At 66.5% G+C, this 16876-nt stretch overlaps 2 protein-coding genes across 5 annotated transcripts; one reads left to right on the forward strand and one right to left on the reverse strand.

Moving 5' to 3' along the window:
- Positions 1 to 550: 550 nt before the first annotated feature.
- Positions 551 to 11050, reverse strand: LOC139999879 (serine/threonine-protein kinase TAO3-like). Of its 4 annotated transcripts, none has more exons than XM_072029511.1 (14): positions 10783 to 11044; positions 9666 to 9790; positions 8956 to 9027; positions 8408 to 8508; positions 7845 to 7890; positions 7627 to 7723; positions 6846 to 6959; positions 6032 to 6123; positions 5853 to 5946; positions 5209 to 5290; positions 4466 to 4575; positions 4005 to 4208; positions 3756 to 3878; positions 3158 to 3356 (listed from the first exon to the last, which is right to left on the reverse strand). In XM_072029511.1, exons 5-14 carry the CDS (start codon positions 7882 to 7884, stop codon positions 3305 to 3307), a joined length of 1008 nt encoding a protein of 335 aa, XP_071885612.1. In that variant the 5' UTR covers positions 7885 to 7890; positions 8408 to 8508; positions 8956 to 9027; positions 9666 to 9790; positions 10783 to 11044; the 3' UTR covers positions 3158 to 3304. The 4 variants fall into 4 exon arrangements, with proteins under 4 accessions (XP_071885611.1, XP_071885610.1, XP_071885612.1 ...); XM_072029512.1 differs by having other exon boundaries at positions 4005 to 4199; positions 10783 to 11042; XM_072029510.1 differs by lacking the exon at positions 4466 to 4575 and having other exon boundaries at positions 551 to 3356; positions 4005 to 4199; positions 9699 to 9790; positions 10783 to 11050.
- Positions 11051 to 14159: 3109 nt separating this feature from the next.
- Positions 14160 to 16595, forward strand: INO80E (INO80 complex subunit E; the record flags this gene model as incomplete). Its single annotated transcript, XM_072029503.1, is given in 8 exon segments — positions 14160 to 14408; positions 14999 to 15069; positions 15175 to 15227; positions 15387 to 15456; positions 15542 to 15614; positions 15806 to 15904; positions 16343 to 16388; positions 16390 to 16595. Coding segments are annotated over 8 exon segments (852 nt in total), but the record flags the coding sequence as incomplete, so codon positions are not given.
- Between the last annotated feature and the right edge of the window lie 281 nt (positions 16596 to 16876).

Below are 16876 nucleotides of genomic sequence, written 5' to 3' on the forward strand. Positions count from 1 at the left end.
AGCATCCCCAGTGCCCCCCCATGGCCCCCCAGTCCCCTCCCAGCATCTCCCCAGCGCCTCCCAGTCCCCTCCCAGTGCCTCCCAGTGCCCCAGTATCCCTCCCAGTGCCTCCCAGCGCCTCCCAGTGCCCCCGCTCACCGATGATGTTGGGCACGAACAGGAAGACATTCCTGCTCCCCTCGCCGCCCGCCATGGCCCCCCCCGCCCCCGCGGTGGTCCCGTCCGACGCCGCCGCGGCCCCTTTAAGAGCGGCCGGAACCAACCGCACCGCGGGGGGGAACGCGCGCAGGGCTCTGCGCATGCGCGCAGGCGGCGAAGCGCGCACCGCCCTTCCTGCGCATGCGCCTAACGCTCCTCTCCCCCCCAACCCCTCCCGCGGCAGGCCCCGCGCATGCGCGTTGCGGGAAGGCGCGGCTGCGGGCACGTGACGCGCGGCAGCCAATGGGGGCGGCGGGGCTGTTGCCATGGCAACAAGGGAATAAGGGAAGAAGCGGCCTGGTTAGAGCGCGGCCAATTAATGAAGGCGATTAATTAAAAGGAGCCGCTGAGGTGTGATTAACGAGCGTTTAATTAATAAAAATACAGATAATTAATTAATTAGCGCTCCGGTAATTAAATTATAACCGCGGAGGCCGCTCTGAGGGCCGCCAGGCCCCAAGATGGCCGCCAGGCCCCGCCCCCCCCCCGCGTATGCGTCACAAAGGGGGCGGGGCCGGGAGGGGGCGGGGCTGATCTGTGCGTGGCCACGCCCAGGCCGGGGTGTGGGGGAGGGGCTGGGGGGCCTTGAAACCACCAAAATCCCCCTGGGGGGAGGCTTGAAACTGCCCAAAATCTCTCCTGGGGGGCCCCAAAACTGCTCAAATTCCCCCCAAAAGGAGCCCCAAAATCCTCATGGTCCCTCTGGGGAGCCTTGAAACGCCCCAAATCCCCCAGGGGAGCCTTGAAACCACCAAAATCCCTACAAGGGAGCCCCAAAACACCCAAATTCTTCTGGGGGAGCCCCGAAACCACCCAAAATCCCCCTGGAGAGCCCCAAAACCACCCAAATTCCCCCAAGGGAGCCCCAAAACTGCCAGAATTCACCAACGGGAGGCCCTGAAACCACCAAAATCCCTCTGGGGAGCCTTGAAACTGCCATAATTCCCCTGGGGGAGCCTTTGAAACCACCACAACTTCTATGGGGGAGCCCCGAAACCGCCCAAATCCCTTCCTTGAGAGCCCCAAACCACTCAAATTCCCCAAGGCAGCCCCAAAACTACCATGGTCCATCTGGGGAGCCTTAAAACTGCCAAAATCCCCCATGGGGAGCCCTGAAACCACCAAAACTCTCATGGGGGTGCCCCTGAACTTCCCAAATTCCTACAAGGGAGCCCCGAAACCACCCAAATCCCCCCCAAGGGAGACCCCAAACCCTCACGATCCCTCTGGGGAGCCTCAAAACTGCCCAAATCCCCAAGGGGGAGCCCTGACACCACCAAAATCCTAAAAAGGAGCCCCAAAACCACCCAAATCCCCCCCGGCGGCCGACAGAGCAGCAAGACGAGGAGCAGGGGGCGAAGAAAGTCATCGAGAAACCCGAAACCAAGGGGAACGGCCCCAAATGCGGCCCCGCGGCAATAAATAGGGGGTCCCCGGCCCCACGGGGGGGGTCCTCAGGTCAAAGGGGGGGTCCCCAGTATAAAAAAAGGGGCTCCCAGTACAAAGGGGGGAGGGGGAGCAGTAAAAGGGGAGGGCCCGGCCCCATTGGGGTGAGCTTGACCCCAAAAGGGGGTTGTCTGACCCCAAAATGGGGGGTCCCCAGCCCCAAAAATGGGGTTTTTCAGCCCAAAAACAGGGAGGTCCCCAAAATAGGGGTTCTGGCCTCAAAATGGAGGTCCCCGGTCTCAAAAAAAGGAAGGTCCCTGACCCCAAAAGGGGGTTCTCCGCCTCAAAATGGCGGTCCCCGGCCCCATAAAGAGGGTCTCTGGCCCCAAAAAGGGGGTCTCCGGCCTCAAAGTGAGTGTTTTTTTACCCAAAATCGGCAGTCCCGGCCTCAAAACAGGGAGGCCCCCAGCCCCAAAATGGGCGTCTTGGCCCCAAAATGGGGGGTTTTGACCCCAAAAGGTTGGTGTTAGCCCCAAAACAGGGGAGTCTTAGCGCCAAAATGGGGAGTTTTGACCCCAAATGGGGGGTCTTGGCATCAAAATAGGGGGTCTTAGCCCCAAATGGGGACGTTTTAGCCCCAAAAAGGGGGGTTTGGACCCGAAAAAAGGGCTCTAACCCCAAATAGTGGGGTCTTGTTCCAAATACGGGGCTCTCAGTCCCAAAAACCGGGCGTTCTGTCCCCAAAATGGGGCGCCCCCCCCCCTCCTTGCCGGGACCACGGCCTGGTGTGGCCCCGCGGCCTCCGTCACCTCCAGGGCCTCCTGGGGGGGGGCTGGGGGGGGGCCTGGGGTGTGTGTGGGGGACAATGACGATGAGGATGATGATAACGACGATGACGACGATGAAGATTTGGGGGGGGGCGGCGGTGGGGGCGGGGGGCGAGGCGGGGGATGCGGCTGGGGGGGGGCGGGGGGCGCAGGAGGCCGAGGCGGCGGCGGAGGCCGAGGGGGAGGGGGGGGGGGGCCCAAAAAAAGAGGCGGGCGAGGACCGAAAATAACCGGGAGGGGGGCGAAATTACCGGGGGGCGATCCCGGGGGTGCCGGGGACGGGGAGGCGGGAGCGGAACCCCCCCCCCAATTTGTTGGCCTTGGGGAAGAGGCGGAAGAGGCCCCGCTCCGAGGCCAGGCCAGCCCCTGCAGCACCCCAAAAACGGGCCGGGGAGGCGCAGCAGCGCCCGCAGCCACCAGCGGGCGGCGCGATGGGGGAGCCCCCCCGCCCTGGGACCCCCCCCGCCGCCTCCGAGCCCCCTCCCCAGCACGGGGGGCCCCCAAAGAGCCCCCCCCGGCCCCTGCAGGAGGCCACCAGGAGGTAGAGGGGGAGGAAGAGCCAGGGGGAGGCCAGGAGGCGCGAGGCCAGGAGCAGGGCGGGGACGTGGAGGGGGGGCAGATTTGGGGGAAAAAACGGGGGATTTGGGGCACCGGCAGGGGGCGGCGGGGGGCCAGGGGGGCCTCAGACCCAGCAGGGGCCCCAAAAGGAGGAGGAGGAGGAGGAGGAGCAGGGGGAGGGGGAGGAAGGCCGGGGGGGCGAGGGCCAGCGCCAGCCCCGCCCCCAGCAGGGCCCCGCCCCCTCCCCAGCCGGCCCAGCACGGGAGGCCACGCCCACCTGCGGCGGGGAGGCTCCGCCCCCAACTCAGGCTCTGCCCCCAACTCAGGCTCCGCCCCTAAAGGAGGCTCCGCCCCTGCCGGGAGGGGGGGGGCATCCTCCTCCTCCTCCTGTAAGATAGAGGGGGTGGGGTTAGGGGTGGCCACGCCCACAAATAGGCTCCCCCCCTTTAAGCCACGCCCACCTGAAGCCACGCCCCCACGCCATAGCCCCGCCCCCTGCTCCACCCACCCCTCCCCACTCCCATTGAAGTTCCCCTGGCCCCGCCCCTTTAGCCCCGCCCCTTTAAGCCCCGCCCCTTTAAGCCCCACCCCTTTCTTCGCTTGGCCCCCACCCCTATAAGCTCCGCCCAATTAAGCCCCGCCCCCTTTAACAGCACCCCTTCTGCCTCCCACCCCAACCCCATTTGGCCCCGCCCCCTTTAGCCCCGCCCCCTCCGCCCCCACCCCGTTGGCCCCGCCCCTTTTGACCACACCCCCTTTAAGCCCCTCCCCCTTAGCCCCGCCCACCTGCCGGGTGCCCCCGTGGGGCTGGGGGGGCTCCGGGAGGGGGCCGGGCTCAGGCTCCGCCCCCTCCTCCTGTGGCTCCGCCTCCTCGCGGGGCTCCTCCTCCTCCTCCTCGGGGGGCGGGGCCTGGAAAGGGCGGGGCCAGTGGGGGTGAGAAATGGGGGCGGAGCCTCAGCCCCATAGACGTGGGGCAGGGACCCCCCAGTGCCCCATAGATGTGGGGCAGAGCCCCCCAAGTGCCCCCTGACTTACGTCCTGGGCCTCGCTGCCGGAGCCGTCGGGGGGCGGGCAGGAGCCTTCCTCGCCCCCTTCCTCACCCCCCTCCTCTTCCTCCTCCTCCTCCTCTTCCTCGTCCTCTGGCCCCGAGGCGTTGGTGGCACTGGTGGCACTGGTGGCACTGGTGGTGCTGCTGCTGCGGCTGGCCAGGCTGCCATCCCCCGGAGACTCCTGGGGACACTGGGGTGAGGGGGGGGGTACTGGGAGGGGACTGGGAGCATTGGGAGGTGCTGGGAGGGGACTGGGAGCACTGGGAGGGGACTGGGGGGCACTGGGGGGGTACTGGGAGGGAACTGGGAGGCACTGGAGAGCACTGGGAGGCATCGTAGGGAGTCTGTGGGTGTTATAGGGGGCTGTGGGGCACTGTGGGGGGTTATGGGGTCTTTATGGGGTCTCTGGGGGTCCCTATGGGGTCTGTGGGGTCCCTGGGGTCTCACCTGGGCGCTGTTCCCGTGCCCCCCCCATGCCGGGCGGCGCCGGGGGGGCTCCAGGAGCTGCAGCAGCCGGGGCAGCACCGAGGGGGGGGAGGGGGAGACACCAGGGGGTGCTGGGGGGGCAACGGGGGGGTTATGGGGGGGTTATGGGGTCAGGGGGGTCAGGGGGGGGTTATGGGGAGGAAATGGGGGGGTTATGGGGGGGATTTTTAATGGGGTTGGGGGGAAATGGGGGGGATTTGGGGTGGGTTGGGGGATTTGGGGGAGATTTGGAGGCATGTGGGGAGATTTGGGGGCATTTGGGGGATTTTGGGGGGTTATGGGGGGTTGGGAGGGGTTTGGGTTAAAACGGGGGGGAATTGGGGTCAGAATGGGGCAGGGGAAAAAAACGGGGAGAAAAGGGGGGGCAAAAGGGGTGGGGTCAGCACCCGCCTTAGCTCCGCCCCCGGCCACACCCCCATGGCCCCACCCACCTTGGCCCCACCCCCTTACCCCAACCCCATCCCCAAAGCCCCCGCCCCCGTGTGACCCCGCCCCCTTTGTAGCCCCGCCCCCACGTGACCCCACCCACCACTAGCCCCGCCCCTCACCCGTGGCCCCGCCCCCTTTATCCCCACCCCTTCCCCCTCCCTCCCTACACCCCCACCCACGTGGCCCCGCCCCCTTTGACCCCGCCCACTGTGACCACGCCCATTGAAGCCCCGCCCACCTGACCACGCCCCTCCCTTTAGCCCCGCCCCCCTCACCGCCAGCAGGAGCTGCGCGCGGGGGCGCTGCTGGGGGGCCTTCTGCAGGCAGGCGGCCACGAAGGAGTGCAGGGGGGGGGACCTGGGGGGGAAAGGGTGGGGTTGGGGGGGGTCTGGGGGATTTGGGGGGGTCCTGGAGGGGTCCCGGGGGATTTGGGGTGGTCCTGGGGCGGTGCTTGGGGGGTCCTGGGGGGGTCCTGGGGGGGATTCGGGGGGGATTGGGAGGGTTCAGGGAGGGGTTGGGGGTCCCAGGGGGTTCTTGGAGGGGGGGTCCCATGGATTTGGGCCCCCCCATGGATTTGGGCCCCTCCCCTATGAATTTACACCCCCCCATGTGGATTTGGGCCCCCCCCCGTTGGACTCAGGACCCCCCCCCCCCATGGATTTTATCCCCCTCCCTTGGATTTAGCCCCCCTCCCTGCTGGATCTGCCCCCCCCTTTTGGATTTGGGGTCCCCCTCCCCAAATTTGGGCCCCCACCATTAGACTTAGAGCCCCCCCATAGATTTCACCCCTCTCCCCTTGCATTTAGCCCCCCCCTCACGAATATAACCCCCTCCCCCATGGATTTACCCCCCTCCCAGGTGTACCAGCCCCTCCCCTTTACATTTAGCATTGCCTCCCCCCCAAATTCCCCCCCCCCACCATCTGTCGGGCTGCAGGGCGGGCGGGGGGCTCTGTGCGATGTGGTACAGGGCGCTCATCGCGTTCAGGTTGAAGAGCGGCGGCTTCCTCTCGGCTGGGGGGGGGCACGGGGGGGTCAGGGGGGGGACAGCCCCCAGGACCCCCCCCCAAAAAGCCCCCGGACCCCCCCCCGTACGCACCCAGCTCGATGCAGGTGATGCCCAGCGACCAGACGTCCGCCCGCCCGTCGTACTGCCCCTCCTCCATCGCCAGGATCACCTCGGGGGCCATCCTGGGGGGGGCACTTGTGGGGCACGGGGTGGGGCAAGCTATGGGGCTGAGGGGGTGCTGGGGGGCACGATGGGGGGCTGGGAGGCATGATGGGGGCCATGCTATAGGGCACGCTATGGGCTGGGGGGGTGCTGGGGGGCACGCTATGGGGCTGGGGGGGACGCTATGGGGCTGGTGAGGTGATGGGGGGCTGTGGGGCACGCTATGGGGCAAGCTATGGGGCTGGGGGGGCTGCTGGGGGGCTGGGGGCCAACCTATGGGGCTGAGGGGGTGCTAGAGAGCATGATGGGGGGCATGCTATGGGGCTGGGGGGGGTGCTGGGGACACGCTATGGGGCTGGGGGTGCTATGGGGCAGAGCCCTTCTATGGGGCAGGGTCCCACTAAGATGAAGGATCCCTCTATGGGGCAGGGTCTCCCTGTGGGACTGGGTCCTGCTATGGGGCAGGGTCCTTCTATGGGTCAGGCTCCTCTATGGGGCAGGGCTGTGGGTCAGGCCCCGCTATGGGGCAGGGCTGTGGGTCAGACCCTTCTATGGGGCAGGGTCCCTCTATGGGGCAGGGCTGTGGGTCAGACCCTTCTATGGGGCAGGGTCCCTCTATGGGGCAGGGCTGTGGGTCAGACCCTTCTATGGGGCAGGGTCCCTCTATGGGGCAGGGCTGTGGGTCAGGCCGTGCTGTGGGGCAGGGCTGTGGGTCAGGCCCGCTGTGGGGCGGTGTCCGTACCAGTAGGGGGTCCCCACGAAGGAATTTGCCGGGGAGGAGCCGGCGGCGGAGCCGAAATCCCCGAGCTTCACCTGGCCTGGAGCTGCCAGCAGGATGTTGGCCGCCTTCACGTCCCTGTGGGGCAACACGCTGTGGGGCGGGTGTGGGGCAGGGGGTGTGGGGCAGGGGGTGGATGTGGGGCTGGGGGTGGGGCTGGGGGGTGGGTATGGGGCACGGTATGGGGCTGGGAGTGGGGCTGGAGGGGTGTGGGGTGGGTTTGGGGGCAAGGTGTAGGGCTGAGGAGTTGGATATGGGGCAGGGTGTGGGGCTGGGAGTGGGGTGTGGGGCTGGGGTTGGATATGGGGCAGGGTGGGGCAGCCATGGGGCAGCTTTGGGGTAGTTATGGGGCAGTTACTGGGCAGCCGTGAGGCAGCCATAGGGCAGTTATGGGGCAGTTATGGGGCAGTTATGGGGCGCTATGGGGCAGCCATGGGGCGGTTATGGGGCAGTTATGGGGCAGCTATGGGGCAGCCATAAGGCAGTTATGGGGCGCTGTGGGGCAGTTATGGGGCGGTTATGGGGCGCTATGGGGCAGCCATGGGGCGGTTATGGGGCAGTTATGGGGCAGCTATGGGGCAGCCATAAGGCAGTTATGGGGCACTGTGGGGCAGTTATGGGGCAGTTATGGGGCGGTTATGGGGCGCTGTGGGGCAGTTATGGGGCGGTTATGGGGCGGTTATGGGGCGCTGTGGGGCAGTTATGGGGCGGTTATGGGGCGCTATGGGGCGCTGTGGGGCAGTACCTGTGGATGATGCCGTGTGCGTGCAGGTAGGCCAGGCCGTGCAGCGCCCCCAGCAGGATGGCCGCCAGCTCCTCCTCCCGCAGGGGCTTCCGGTGGGCTGGGGGGGGACAGGGGCTGAGCGGGGTGGGGGGCGCCCCACAGCGGACCCATAGCGAGCCCCACAGAGCCACCCCATAGCCCTGCTGCCCCACAGCCCTGCCCCACAGCCCCGCACTCACCCTCCAGAAGGTCGGCGGCCGAGCCCAGGCAGTACTCCATCACCAGCTGGGGGGGGAAGGGTCAGGGCCTGCCCCATAGCGGGGTCTGCCCCATAGAGGAACCCTGCCCCATAGCAGGGCCTGCCCCATAGAGGGACCCTGCCCCATAGAGGAACCCTGCCCCATAGCGGGGCCCTGCCCCATAGAGGGACCCTGCCCTATAGAGGGACCCTGCCCCATAGTGGGACCCTGCCCCATAGCAGAACCTGCCCCACACCGCTATGGGGCACCCCCCGTGCCCACTATGGGGTCTCCCTGCCCCACATCCGCCCCCCAAGCCCTGTGCTATGGGGTTTTCCTGCCCCACATCCCCCCGCTATGGGGTTGCCCCACATCCTATGGGGCACCCCACATGCTATGGGGCACCCCCCAAGCCCTCCCCAATGCTATGGGGTGCCTCCCAACCCACTATAGGGCACCCCACATCCCCCTGCCCCACACCTCCCCCCGCTATGGGGCGCCCCCCAGGTGCCCCCCCCGCTATGGGGCGCCCCCCAAGTGCCCCCCCCACGGGCGCCCCTCACCCAAGCGCAGCGCCCCTCAGGAAGCAGCCCCGGAACTGGACGGTGTTTGGGTGCCGCAGGCGCTGCAGGACCCGAACCTCCCGCACGATGTCCTGCCACTTCTGTGCATCGGGGGGCCCCAATCACCCCAAAACCACCACAAATACACCCAAAATACCCCAAACACCCACAAAATAACCCAAAATACCCCCCAAACCACCCCAAAATCAGCCCAAATGTCCCAAAATCAGCCCAAACACCCCCAAATACCCATAAAATAACCCCAAATACCCCCAAAATACCGACAACTACCCCCCAAACTCCCCCAAAAATACCCAAAATCACCCCAAATACACCCAAATACCACCCAAATCACTCGAAGTCACCCCAAATAGCCCCAATACACCCAAAATTACCCCAAATACCCACAAAATACCCCAAATCACCCCAAATATCCCCCAAATCACCCAAGTGTCCTTCCAGTACCCTCCCAGTGCCCCCCAGTCCCTCCCAGTGCCCCCCCCAGTCCCTCTCAGTGCCCCCCAGTCCCTCCCAGTGCCCCCAGTCACCTCGCTGGCCTGTTTCCCAGTGTAGGCCATCTTCTTGATGGCCACCAGCTCGGCCGTGCGCCGGTCCCGGGCCTGCAGGGACAGGAGGGGGGCGTTGGGGGGCACTGGGGGCGTTTGGGGACCCCTGGGGGGATTTTGGGGTCATTTTTGGTGGTTTGGGACCATTTTGTGGCCGTTTTGTGAGGTTTGGGTCATTTTGGGGTCATTTTGCCATATTTTGGGGTGATTCAGGGCCGTTCTGAGGCAGTTTGGGGCATTCTGGGACCGTGTGAGGTGGTTTTGGGGCCGTTTGGGGCATTCTGGGGCCGTTTGGGGCATTTTGGGGGCTGTTTAGGGCAATTGGTGCATTCTGGGGCTGCGTGAGGTGGTTCTGGGGCCGTTTTGGGGTCATATGGGAGCATTTTGGGCCGTTTGAGGTGGTTTTGGGGCATTTTGGGGTATTCTGGGGCTATTTGGGGCCTTCTGGGGCCGTTTAGGGCCATTTGAGGTGATTTAGGGCCATGTGAGGTGGTTCTGGAGCTGTTTTGGGGCCGTTTGGTGCTCTTTTGGGCATTCTAGGGCCGTTTAGGGCCATTTTGGGGCATTCTGGGGCCATTTTGAGATGGTTTTGGGGCATTCTGGGTCCGCGCGAGGTGTTTCTGGGTGGGTTTTGGGGCTGGTTTGGGGTTTTTTTGGGTCGGTTTTGGGGTTGTTTTGGGGCGCTGACGCACGCAGTAGACGGCTCCGAAGCTGCCGTGTCCGACCTCGCGCAGGTCCCCGTAGAGGCGCTCGGGGTCCTCGGGCAGGAACAGCTCCGCCCCGGGGCCGCGGGGGCGGGGCATGGCGGGGGCGGGGCCTGAGTGGGAGGGGCCTGAGCCTCAGGGGGCGGGGCCTCAGGGGCTGCCCCAGAGCCCCCCCCACTGCCCCCTCTATTGCCCCAGACCCCAAAACCGCCCCATAGCCCCTAGAATTGCCCCAAATCCCTGCCCCCAGCCCCTTTATTGCCCCCCAGCCCCTGCCCCATAGCCCCCCATAGGGCCCCCAGCCCCAATACTACCCCCAGCCCCTATAATTGCCCCATAGCCCTGCCCCCCAGCCCTTTATTGCCCCATAGACCCCAGTATTACCCCACAGACCCCAATATTGCCCCATAACCCTGCCCCAAAGCCCCCAGTGATGCCCCCTGGCCCCTTATTGCCCCCCAGCCCTGCTCCATAACCCCCTCTATTGCCCCCCAGCCCCAAACCAGCCCCATAACCCCCTATATTGCCCCACAGACCCCTTTATTACCCCTTAAGCCTGCCCCGTAGCCCCTTACATTGCCCCCCAGCCCCAATACTGCCCCATAGCCCCCAATATTGCCCCATAACCTTGCCCCCCAGCCCCAGTATTGCCCCACAACCCCCAATATTGCCCAGTAACCTTGCCCCATAGCCCCCAATGGTGCCCCCCAGGCCTTATTGCTCCCCAGCCCTGCCCCATAGCCCCCTACAAGGCCCCCAGTCCCAATACTGCCCCCCAGACCCCAATATTGCCCCATAACCCTGCCCCATAACCCCCTCTATTGCCCCCCAGCCCCAATACTGCCCCATAACCCCCTATAATTGCCCCCAGCCCCTTTATTACCCCATAACCCTGCCCCATAGCACCCAATGACGCCCCCCAGCTCCAAACCAGCCCCATAGCCCCCTCTATTGCCCCATAGACCCCTTTATTGCCCCCTAACCCCGCCCCATTGCCCCCAATGACGCCCCCGGCCCCTTTACTGCCCCCCAGCCCTCCCCTCCCCCCTCAGACCCCTCCCCTCCCCTCTTGGCCCCGCCCCCTCCCCTTGGCCCCGCCCCTCACCGCCGGCTCGGGCTCCCTCAGCGGCCGGGGCCTTCCCCCCCCCCGCCCCCCCCTGCCCCTCGCCCCGGGACCCCCCGGGCTGCGGCTGCGGGGGAGCCTCGGGGGGGGGCCCGGGGGGGCCTCAGGGCTCGGCCGGGGCCATGGCGGCCGCCGGGGGCTGGGGGCTGGGGGCTGGGGGCGGCCCCGGCCCCGTCCCGGTCCCGCTGCGCCGCCGCCGCCCCGGCTCCAAGATGGCGCCGCCGCCTCACGGCCCGGCCGGCCCCGCGCGCACTGCGCATGCGTCGTGGAGGGGAGGGCGGGAAGGGGGCGGCCAATGGGGAGGGCGGGGTGGAGGAGGAGAGAGCTGCTATTGGTTGGGGGAAAAGGGAGGGCGGGGATTGGGCGCGGTGAACGGGGGAGGATTCTCATTGGGTGATGGTACGTGGGAACCGCCCCTGTCGCCATGGTAACCTAGGGGGAACGCTGCGGTCTCCATGGCAACGCCTCAGCGCCGCGCCACGCCCCCTCGCGGCCGGGCGCGGGAAAGGCGCCGCGGTCTCCATGGCAACGCCTCAGCGGAGCCCAAGCCACGCCCCCCTCGGGGATCGCGCGCATGCGCAGAGCGGCGGCGGGAGCCTCGGTGAGGGGGGGGGCAAAATGGCGGCGGGGGGCGATGGGGGGGGGACGGGGGGAGGGGAGGGGGGCGAGGGAAAGGGGAGGGGGAGGGAGAAAGGGAAAAAGGGGAGGGGAGCGGCTGCGGGCTCCCAAGATGGCGGCCCCCTGAGGTCCCCGCAGGCCCCAAGATGGCGGCGCCCCTCCCAAGATGGCGGCCCCGAGCCCAAAATCCAGTCTGTGCCCCCAGGATAACGGCTCCCGCCCCAGGAAAGCGGCGCCTCTCCCCAAATGGTGTCCTAATGGCATAAAGGCTTTTCCTTCCTCAAAATAACGGCGGCTGCCCCAAAACAGAGGGGTCGCCCTTCCCAAAATGGCGTCCCCAACCCTCCCAAGTCCGTACTCCAACATGGCGCCTCCCTTAGGGCACTCTCCCAAGATGGCGGCGTCCTGTGTAACATTCCCTCCGTACCACAAGATGGCGCCCTCCTCCCCCAGTTTTACGGCGCATTTCCAAGATGGCGCCGCCCACTCTAACATGTTTTCCGTACCGCAAGATGGCGCCCTCCCCCCAGTATTACGGCATCTTCCCAAGATGGCGCCGCCCCGTGTAACATTCGTTCCGTACCACAAGATGGCGCCCTCCCCCTTGTATTACGGCACCTTTCCAAGATGGCGCCGCCCTGTGTAATTCACCCTCCGTACCGCAAGATGGCGCCCTCCAACCCCTCCCCACATCCGGCCCCGCCCCAAGATGGCGCCGCCCTTCCCGTGGCTGCCCCAAGATGGCGGCGCCCAGCTCTCCCCCTTCCCCCGCGGCCCCCTCGGTCCCGGGGGGCTCCCCGGCGGCCCCGGCCCCGGCCCCGGCGCTGGCGGAGGAGGAGGAGGACGGGGAGGAAGGCGAGGAGGAGGAGGAGGAGGAGGAGGAGGAGGAGCGCGAGGCCGAGGACGAGGAGTGGGGCGCGGGCTGCAGCGACGCGGAGCTGGAGGGGGGCGGGGCCGAGGCCTGGGCCCCTCCCCCCGCCGCCATTCGCCGCCTCTTCGAGCTCCTCGCCGCGCGCCGGGCCCCGCCCCCCCTCAGCGCCCCGCCCCGCCCCCGCCGCGCCCCCAGCCCCGCCCCCGAGCAGGCCCCGCCCCCCCGGGGGAGGGGGGGAGGGGGAGGGGGAGGAGGGAGGAGGCGGGGGGGGAGCGGGGGAGGGGGGGGAGGGGGCGGAGGAGGAGGAGAGGTGAGGGGGAGGGGGGGGTGTGGGGGGGAGGGGGTAATTGGGGTTAATTGGGGTGGGGGAGGGGAATTGGGGGGTTAATTGGGGTGGGGAGGGGGTAATTGGGGTAATTAGGGGGGCTATGGGGTGGGGGGAGGGGTTAATTGGGGGAGTAATTAGGGGATAATTAATGTGGGATAGTAATTGGGGTTAATGGGGGGCAATTGGGGGCGTCATTGGGGTGGGGTAGGGGAGAAATGAGGGGTAATCAGTGGAGGTTTAATTGCAGGATAATTGGGTGTTAATTGGGGTAACGGGGGCTAATTGGGTGGCAACTGGAGCTGGGGGGTAATTAAGGGGGAATTAATTAAGGCCTTAATTATTGGGGGGGTTAATTGGGGGTTAATTGGTGTTAATTGGGGGGTAATTGGGGTAACGGGGGCTAATTGGGGGCTGGGAGTTACTTAAGGTGGGGTAATGAAGCTGTTAATTACCATGGGGTTTAATTGGGGGTTAATTGGTGTTAATTGGTGTTAATTCACCCCCCTTTAGGCCGCCCCCCCCCACCGAATTCGACTTCGAGGATGAGCCCCCGGCCCCCGAGGGGGGGCTCCTGGAGCGGCGCCGCCCCCCGGGTGAGTCCCAGGGGGGGGTCAGGGGGTGAAGGGTGGGGGCCAGCACCCAAGGGTGCCGCTGACCCCCCCCGTGTCCCCCCCCCCCCCATTTTTAGGAGCGGGGGGGCGGCGGCGGCGGCGCGAGGCTCGGCTGGACAAGGTCCTGTCGGATCTGCAGCGGCACCGGCGCCTGGAGGAGCAGCTCCTCAGGGGGGCGGCCCCCGAGGGGGGGGGGGCGACCCCCGCCGGGACCCCCCCCAGCCAAAGGGACAGCCCCCCCCCCGCCGGGACCACTGGGACCACCGGCACTGGGACTGGGAGCACCGGGCTGCTGCTGCGCCAGAGGAAGTGAGGGGAGGGGGAAAAGGAACCAAAAGGCAGCGTTTCGACCCAAAATTGCGGCTTTCAAACCCAAAAGGCAGCGTTTGGACCCCAAAAGTGCAGTGTTTGGACATGTATGGACTCAAAACTGCAGCATTTCGACCCAAAATTGCGGCGTTTCAACCCAAAAAGATGGCGCTTGGACCCAAAACTGCAGCGATTGGACCCAAAAAGCAGTGGGCGACGTGTGGTTATTTATTGGGGGGGGGCTCGGTGCTGGGGGGACCCCCCCAAGGACCCCAAAAATCCCCCAAATCCCCCCCAAAGTGACCCCAAGTAACCCCCAGAGCCCCCCCAGACCCCAGATACCCCCCCCGAGCCCCCTCCCAAAGCCCCCAAATTCCCCCAAATCCCCCGGAGCCCCCCTGAAGCCCCCCCCAGGAGCCCAGACCCCAAAAACTCCCAAATTCCCCCCAACCCCCCCCAAAGCCCCCCCAGCCCCTCCCCTCCCTCCTCCCCCTCCCCTCCCCGTCCCTCTGACGTCACTGCCCCCGGTGGGCGGGGCGAGGGGGAAGCGCGAGCCAATGGGGCTCGAGGGGCGGGGCGAGGAGCGGGAACCAATGAGGAGCGAGAGGGGCGGGGCTAAACGGGACCGGAACAGCGAGGGGCGGGGCTCTGTGCGGGGAGGGGGGCAGCCAATGGGGGCGCGGCTCGCCCCGCGGGCAGCCAATGGGAGGGCGGCGGCGGGCGCGGGGCATGCCGGGAGCCGCCATGTTGGGGGGGGCAGCCCGGGGATGAACGGCGCGGCCGAGGCCGAGCCCGGCGGAGGGGGGGGGGCGGGGGCGGCTACCGGCGGCGGTACCGGGCCCTGAAACGGCGCCTGAAGCTGCTGCTCTACGTGAGGGGGGCAATTAGCGCCTTAATTAGCACGGGGGGGGGTAATTAACCCGGGGGGGGGGGGTTAATTGCCCCGGGGGAGGGCCTAACTGGGCCGGGAGGGGGGGTGAAATGGGCTGGGGGGGTAATTAGGCCGGGAGGGGCCTTAATTAGCTTTGGGGGGGGCTTAATTAACAAGAGGGGACCTTAATTAACCCCGGGAGGGGGCTTAATTAGATGAAGGGCCTTCAATTGTCCAGGGGTGGGCATTAATTGAGCCGGGGGGGGCTTAATTACAGCGGGGAGGGGCTTAATTGACCCTGGGGGGGGGCTTAGTTAGTTAGAGGGGGGTAATTAACAAGAGGGGTCCTTAATTAGACCATGAGGGGGCCATAATTAGTGGGAGGGGGTCTTAATCGACCCGGGGGAGGGTCTTAATTGAACGGGGGGGTATTAATTGGTTTTGGGGAGGCCTTAATTAGTGGGAGGAGGGCTTTAATTAGTTGGGGAGGGCTTAATTAAATGGAAGGGGGTCTTAATTAGGCGATGGGGGGCTTAATTGGCTTGATTAGCTGGAGGGGGGGGTTAATTAGCCCTAACGAACGCCCCCAGGAGCAGGAGTGCTTCCAGGAGGAGCTGCGCAGGGCCCAGCGGAGGCTGCTCCGGGTGTCCCGGGACAAGAGGTGAGGGGGGGACCCCAAAATCCCCCTAAACCCCCCCAGAATCCCACCCAGTGACCCCAAAGTCCCCGTAAATCACCCCAAAACCCCCCCCAAATTCCCCCCCAGCTACCTCCTGGACCGGCTGCTGCAGTACGAGCAGGTCGACGACGACTCCTCAGGTAGGGGCTGAGAGGCCACGCCCCCCGTGACGTCACGCCCGATGACATCACACCCTCGTGACGTCACAGCGCATGACATCACACCCGTGTGATGTCACTTCCTGTGACATCACTCCCCGTGACGTCACGCCCTCTGATGTCACTTCCCTCCCCCCCCAGACTCCGAGGCCACCGCCTCCTCCGACACCGATGGGGAGGGGCCCAAGGGGGCGGAGCCTCCCCTTAAAAGGTAAAAGGGGCGGGGCTGGCTGCCATGGGCTGTGCCAGCACCCAACATGGTGCCCGCGGCCTCACCCTTAGCCCCGCCCCCACAGGAAGCGCAGCCCCACGGGGGGCGGAGCCTCGCCCCCGCCCAGCCTGGCCCCGCCCACTCCCTACCTGAGCTCGGTGAGTGCCCCGCCCCCTTCAGGCCCCGCCCCGAGTGGGCGTGGCCAATGTGAGCCACGCCCCCAGATCCAGCCCCCTGCTGTCCCCTTTGGACCTGGGGGTGTGGCCATCTGGAGGCCCCGCCCCCTTTTGGTGGGGTTGGGGGCGTGGCTTGTGGAGGCCCCGCCCCTGACCCCGCCCCCCCCCCCCAGCTGGGCTCCCCCCCCTACAGCCCCTTCCCGGCCGAGTACCTCGCCCCTCCCCCGCGGGGGGGCCCCGCCCGCAGGGCCAAGGGGGGGCGGCGCCTGCAGGTAAGGGGGGGGGGCAAAAATGGGGGACTCCAAAAATTGGGGGGGACCCTAAAAATTGGGGGGGACACACCAAAAAGGGGCCTGAAATAGGGATGGGGGGGCTAAAAATAGATGGGGGGGGGCCTAAAATATTGGGGGGGGGGGAAATGGGAGGGAACAGCCCAAAAATTGGGGAGGAGGGGGCAAAATTTTGGGGGAGGGTGGCCCAAAATGGAGGGGGGAGGTCTTAAAGAATGGGGGGGCCCTAAAGGGGAGGAGGGAGCCCAAATATGGTGGTGGGAGCCCCAAAAATATGGGGGGGATAAAATAGGGGTGGTCCCTAAAAGGGGGGGGTCACCCTAAAAGGGGGGGGGTCCCAATAATTGGGGGGGGTCACCCTAAAGTGGGGGGTCCCTAAAATATGTTGCCTGACCCCAAACTCATGTCCCCCTCCCCCAGCTCCCCGCCGCCCCCTCGCTGCCGTTCCGGGGGGTGGTGCCGGGCAGTGGGGGGGGAGGGGTCCCCCTTTCGGGGGTGCCCCCCCCCTCCCTGCCCCCCCCCCGCCCCTCCCCCCCCCGCGCCCCCCCCGGTGCCCAGCACGGTCCCGCGGCGCCTCCTGAGCGAGGGCAGCGGGGACGAGGCCGACGGCTTGGACGGGGACGACGAGCTCGTCATCGACATCCCCGACGGGCAATAAAGAGACACAGGACCCCCCCCCCAAAAAAAACAAAAAAATACAAAAAAAACAAAAAACAAAAAAATGAGATGAGGGGGGAATGGGGGGCTGGGGGGGCCGAGGAGGGGATTATGGGGGGGTTATAGGGGGGTTGGGGGGGGGTTAAAGGTGGATTAAATGGAGATTTTGGGGGGTTTGGGGAGGGGTTGGGGGGATTTAGGGGGCTAAGGGGGGATTTGGGGGGGCTCTGGGGGGAATTGGGCGGATTATGGGGGATTTGGGGGGCTATTGGGGATTTTGGGGGGCGTTGGGGGGTC

Source organism: Anas platyrhynchos, chromosome 30 (assembly GCF_047663525.1).
Source record: "Anas platyrhynchos isolate ZD024472 breed Pekin duck chromosome 30, IASCAAS_PekinDuck_T2T, whole genome shotgun sequence".
NCBI classification, from domain to species: domain Eukaryota; kingdom Metazoa; phylum Chordata; class Aves; order Anseriformes; family Anatidae; genus Anas; species Anas platyrhynchos.

Bases quoted from the DNA above. Each gene is read 5' to 3' on its own strand.
- LOC139999879 (XM_072029510.1), bottom strand. From the start codon at position 7,884: ATGGAGTACTGCCTGGGCTCGGCCGCCGACCTTCTGGAGG. The intron at 5,947-6,031 runs GTGCGTACGGGG...GCCCCCCCCCAG, and splicing joins CATCACCTGCATCGAGCTGG to CCGAGAGGAAGCCGCCGCTC. The intron at 5,291-5,852 runs GTGGGGGGGGGG...TTTCCCCCCCAG, and splicing joins GCCCTGCAGCCCGACAGATG to GTCCCCCCCCCTGCACTCCT.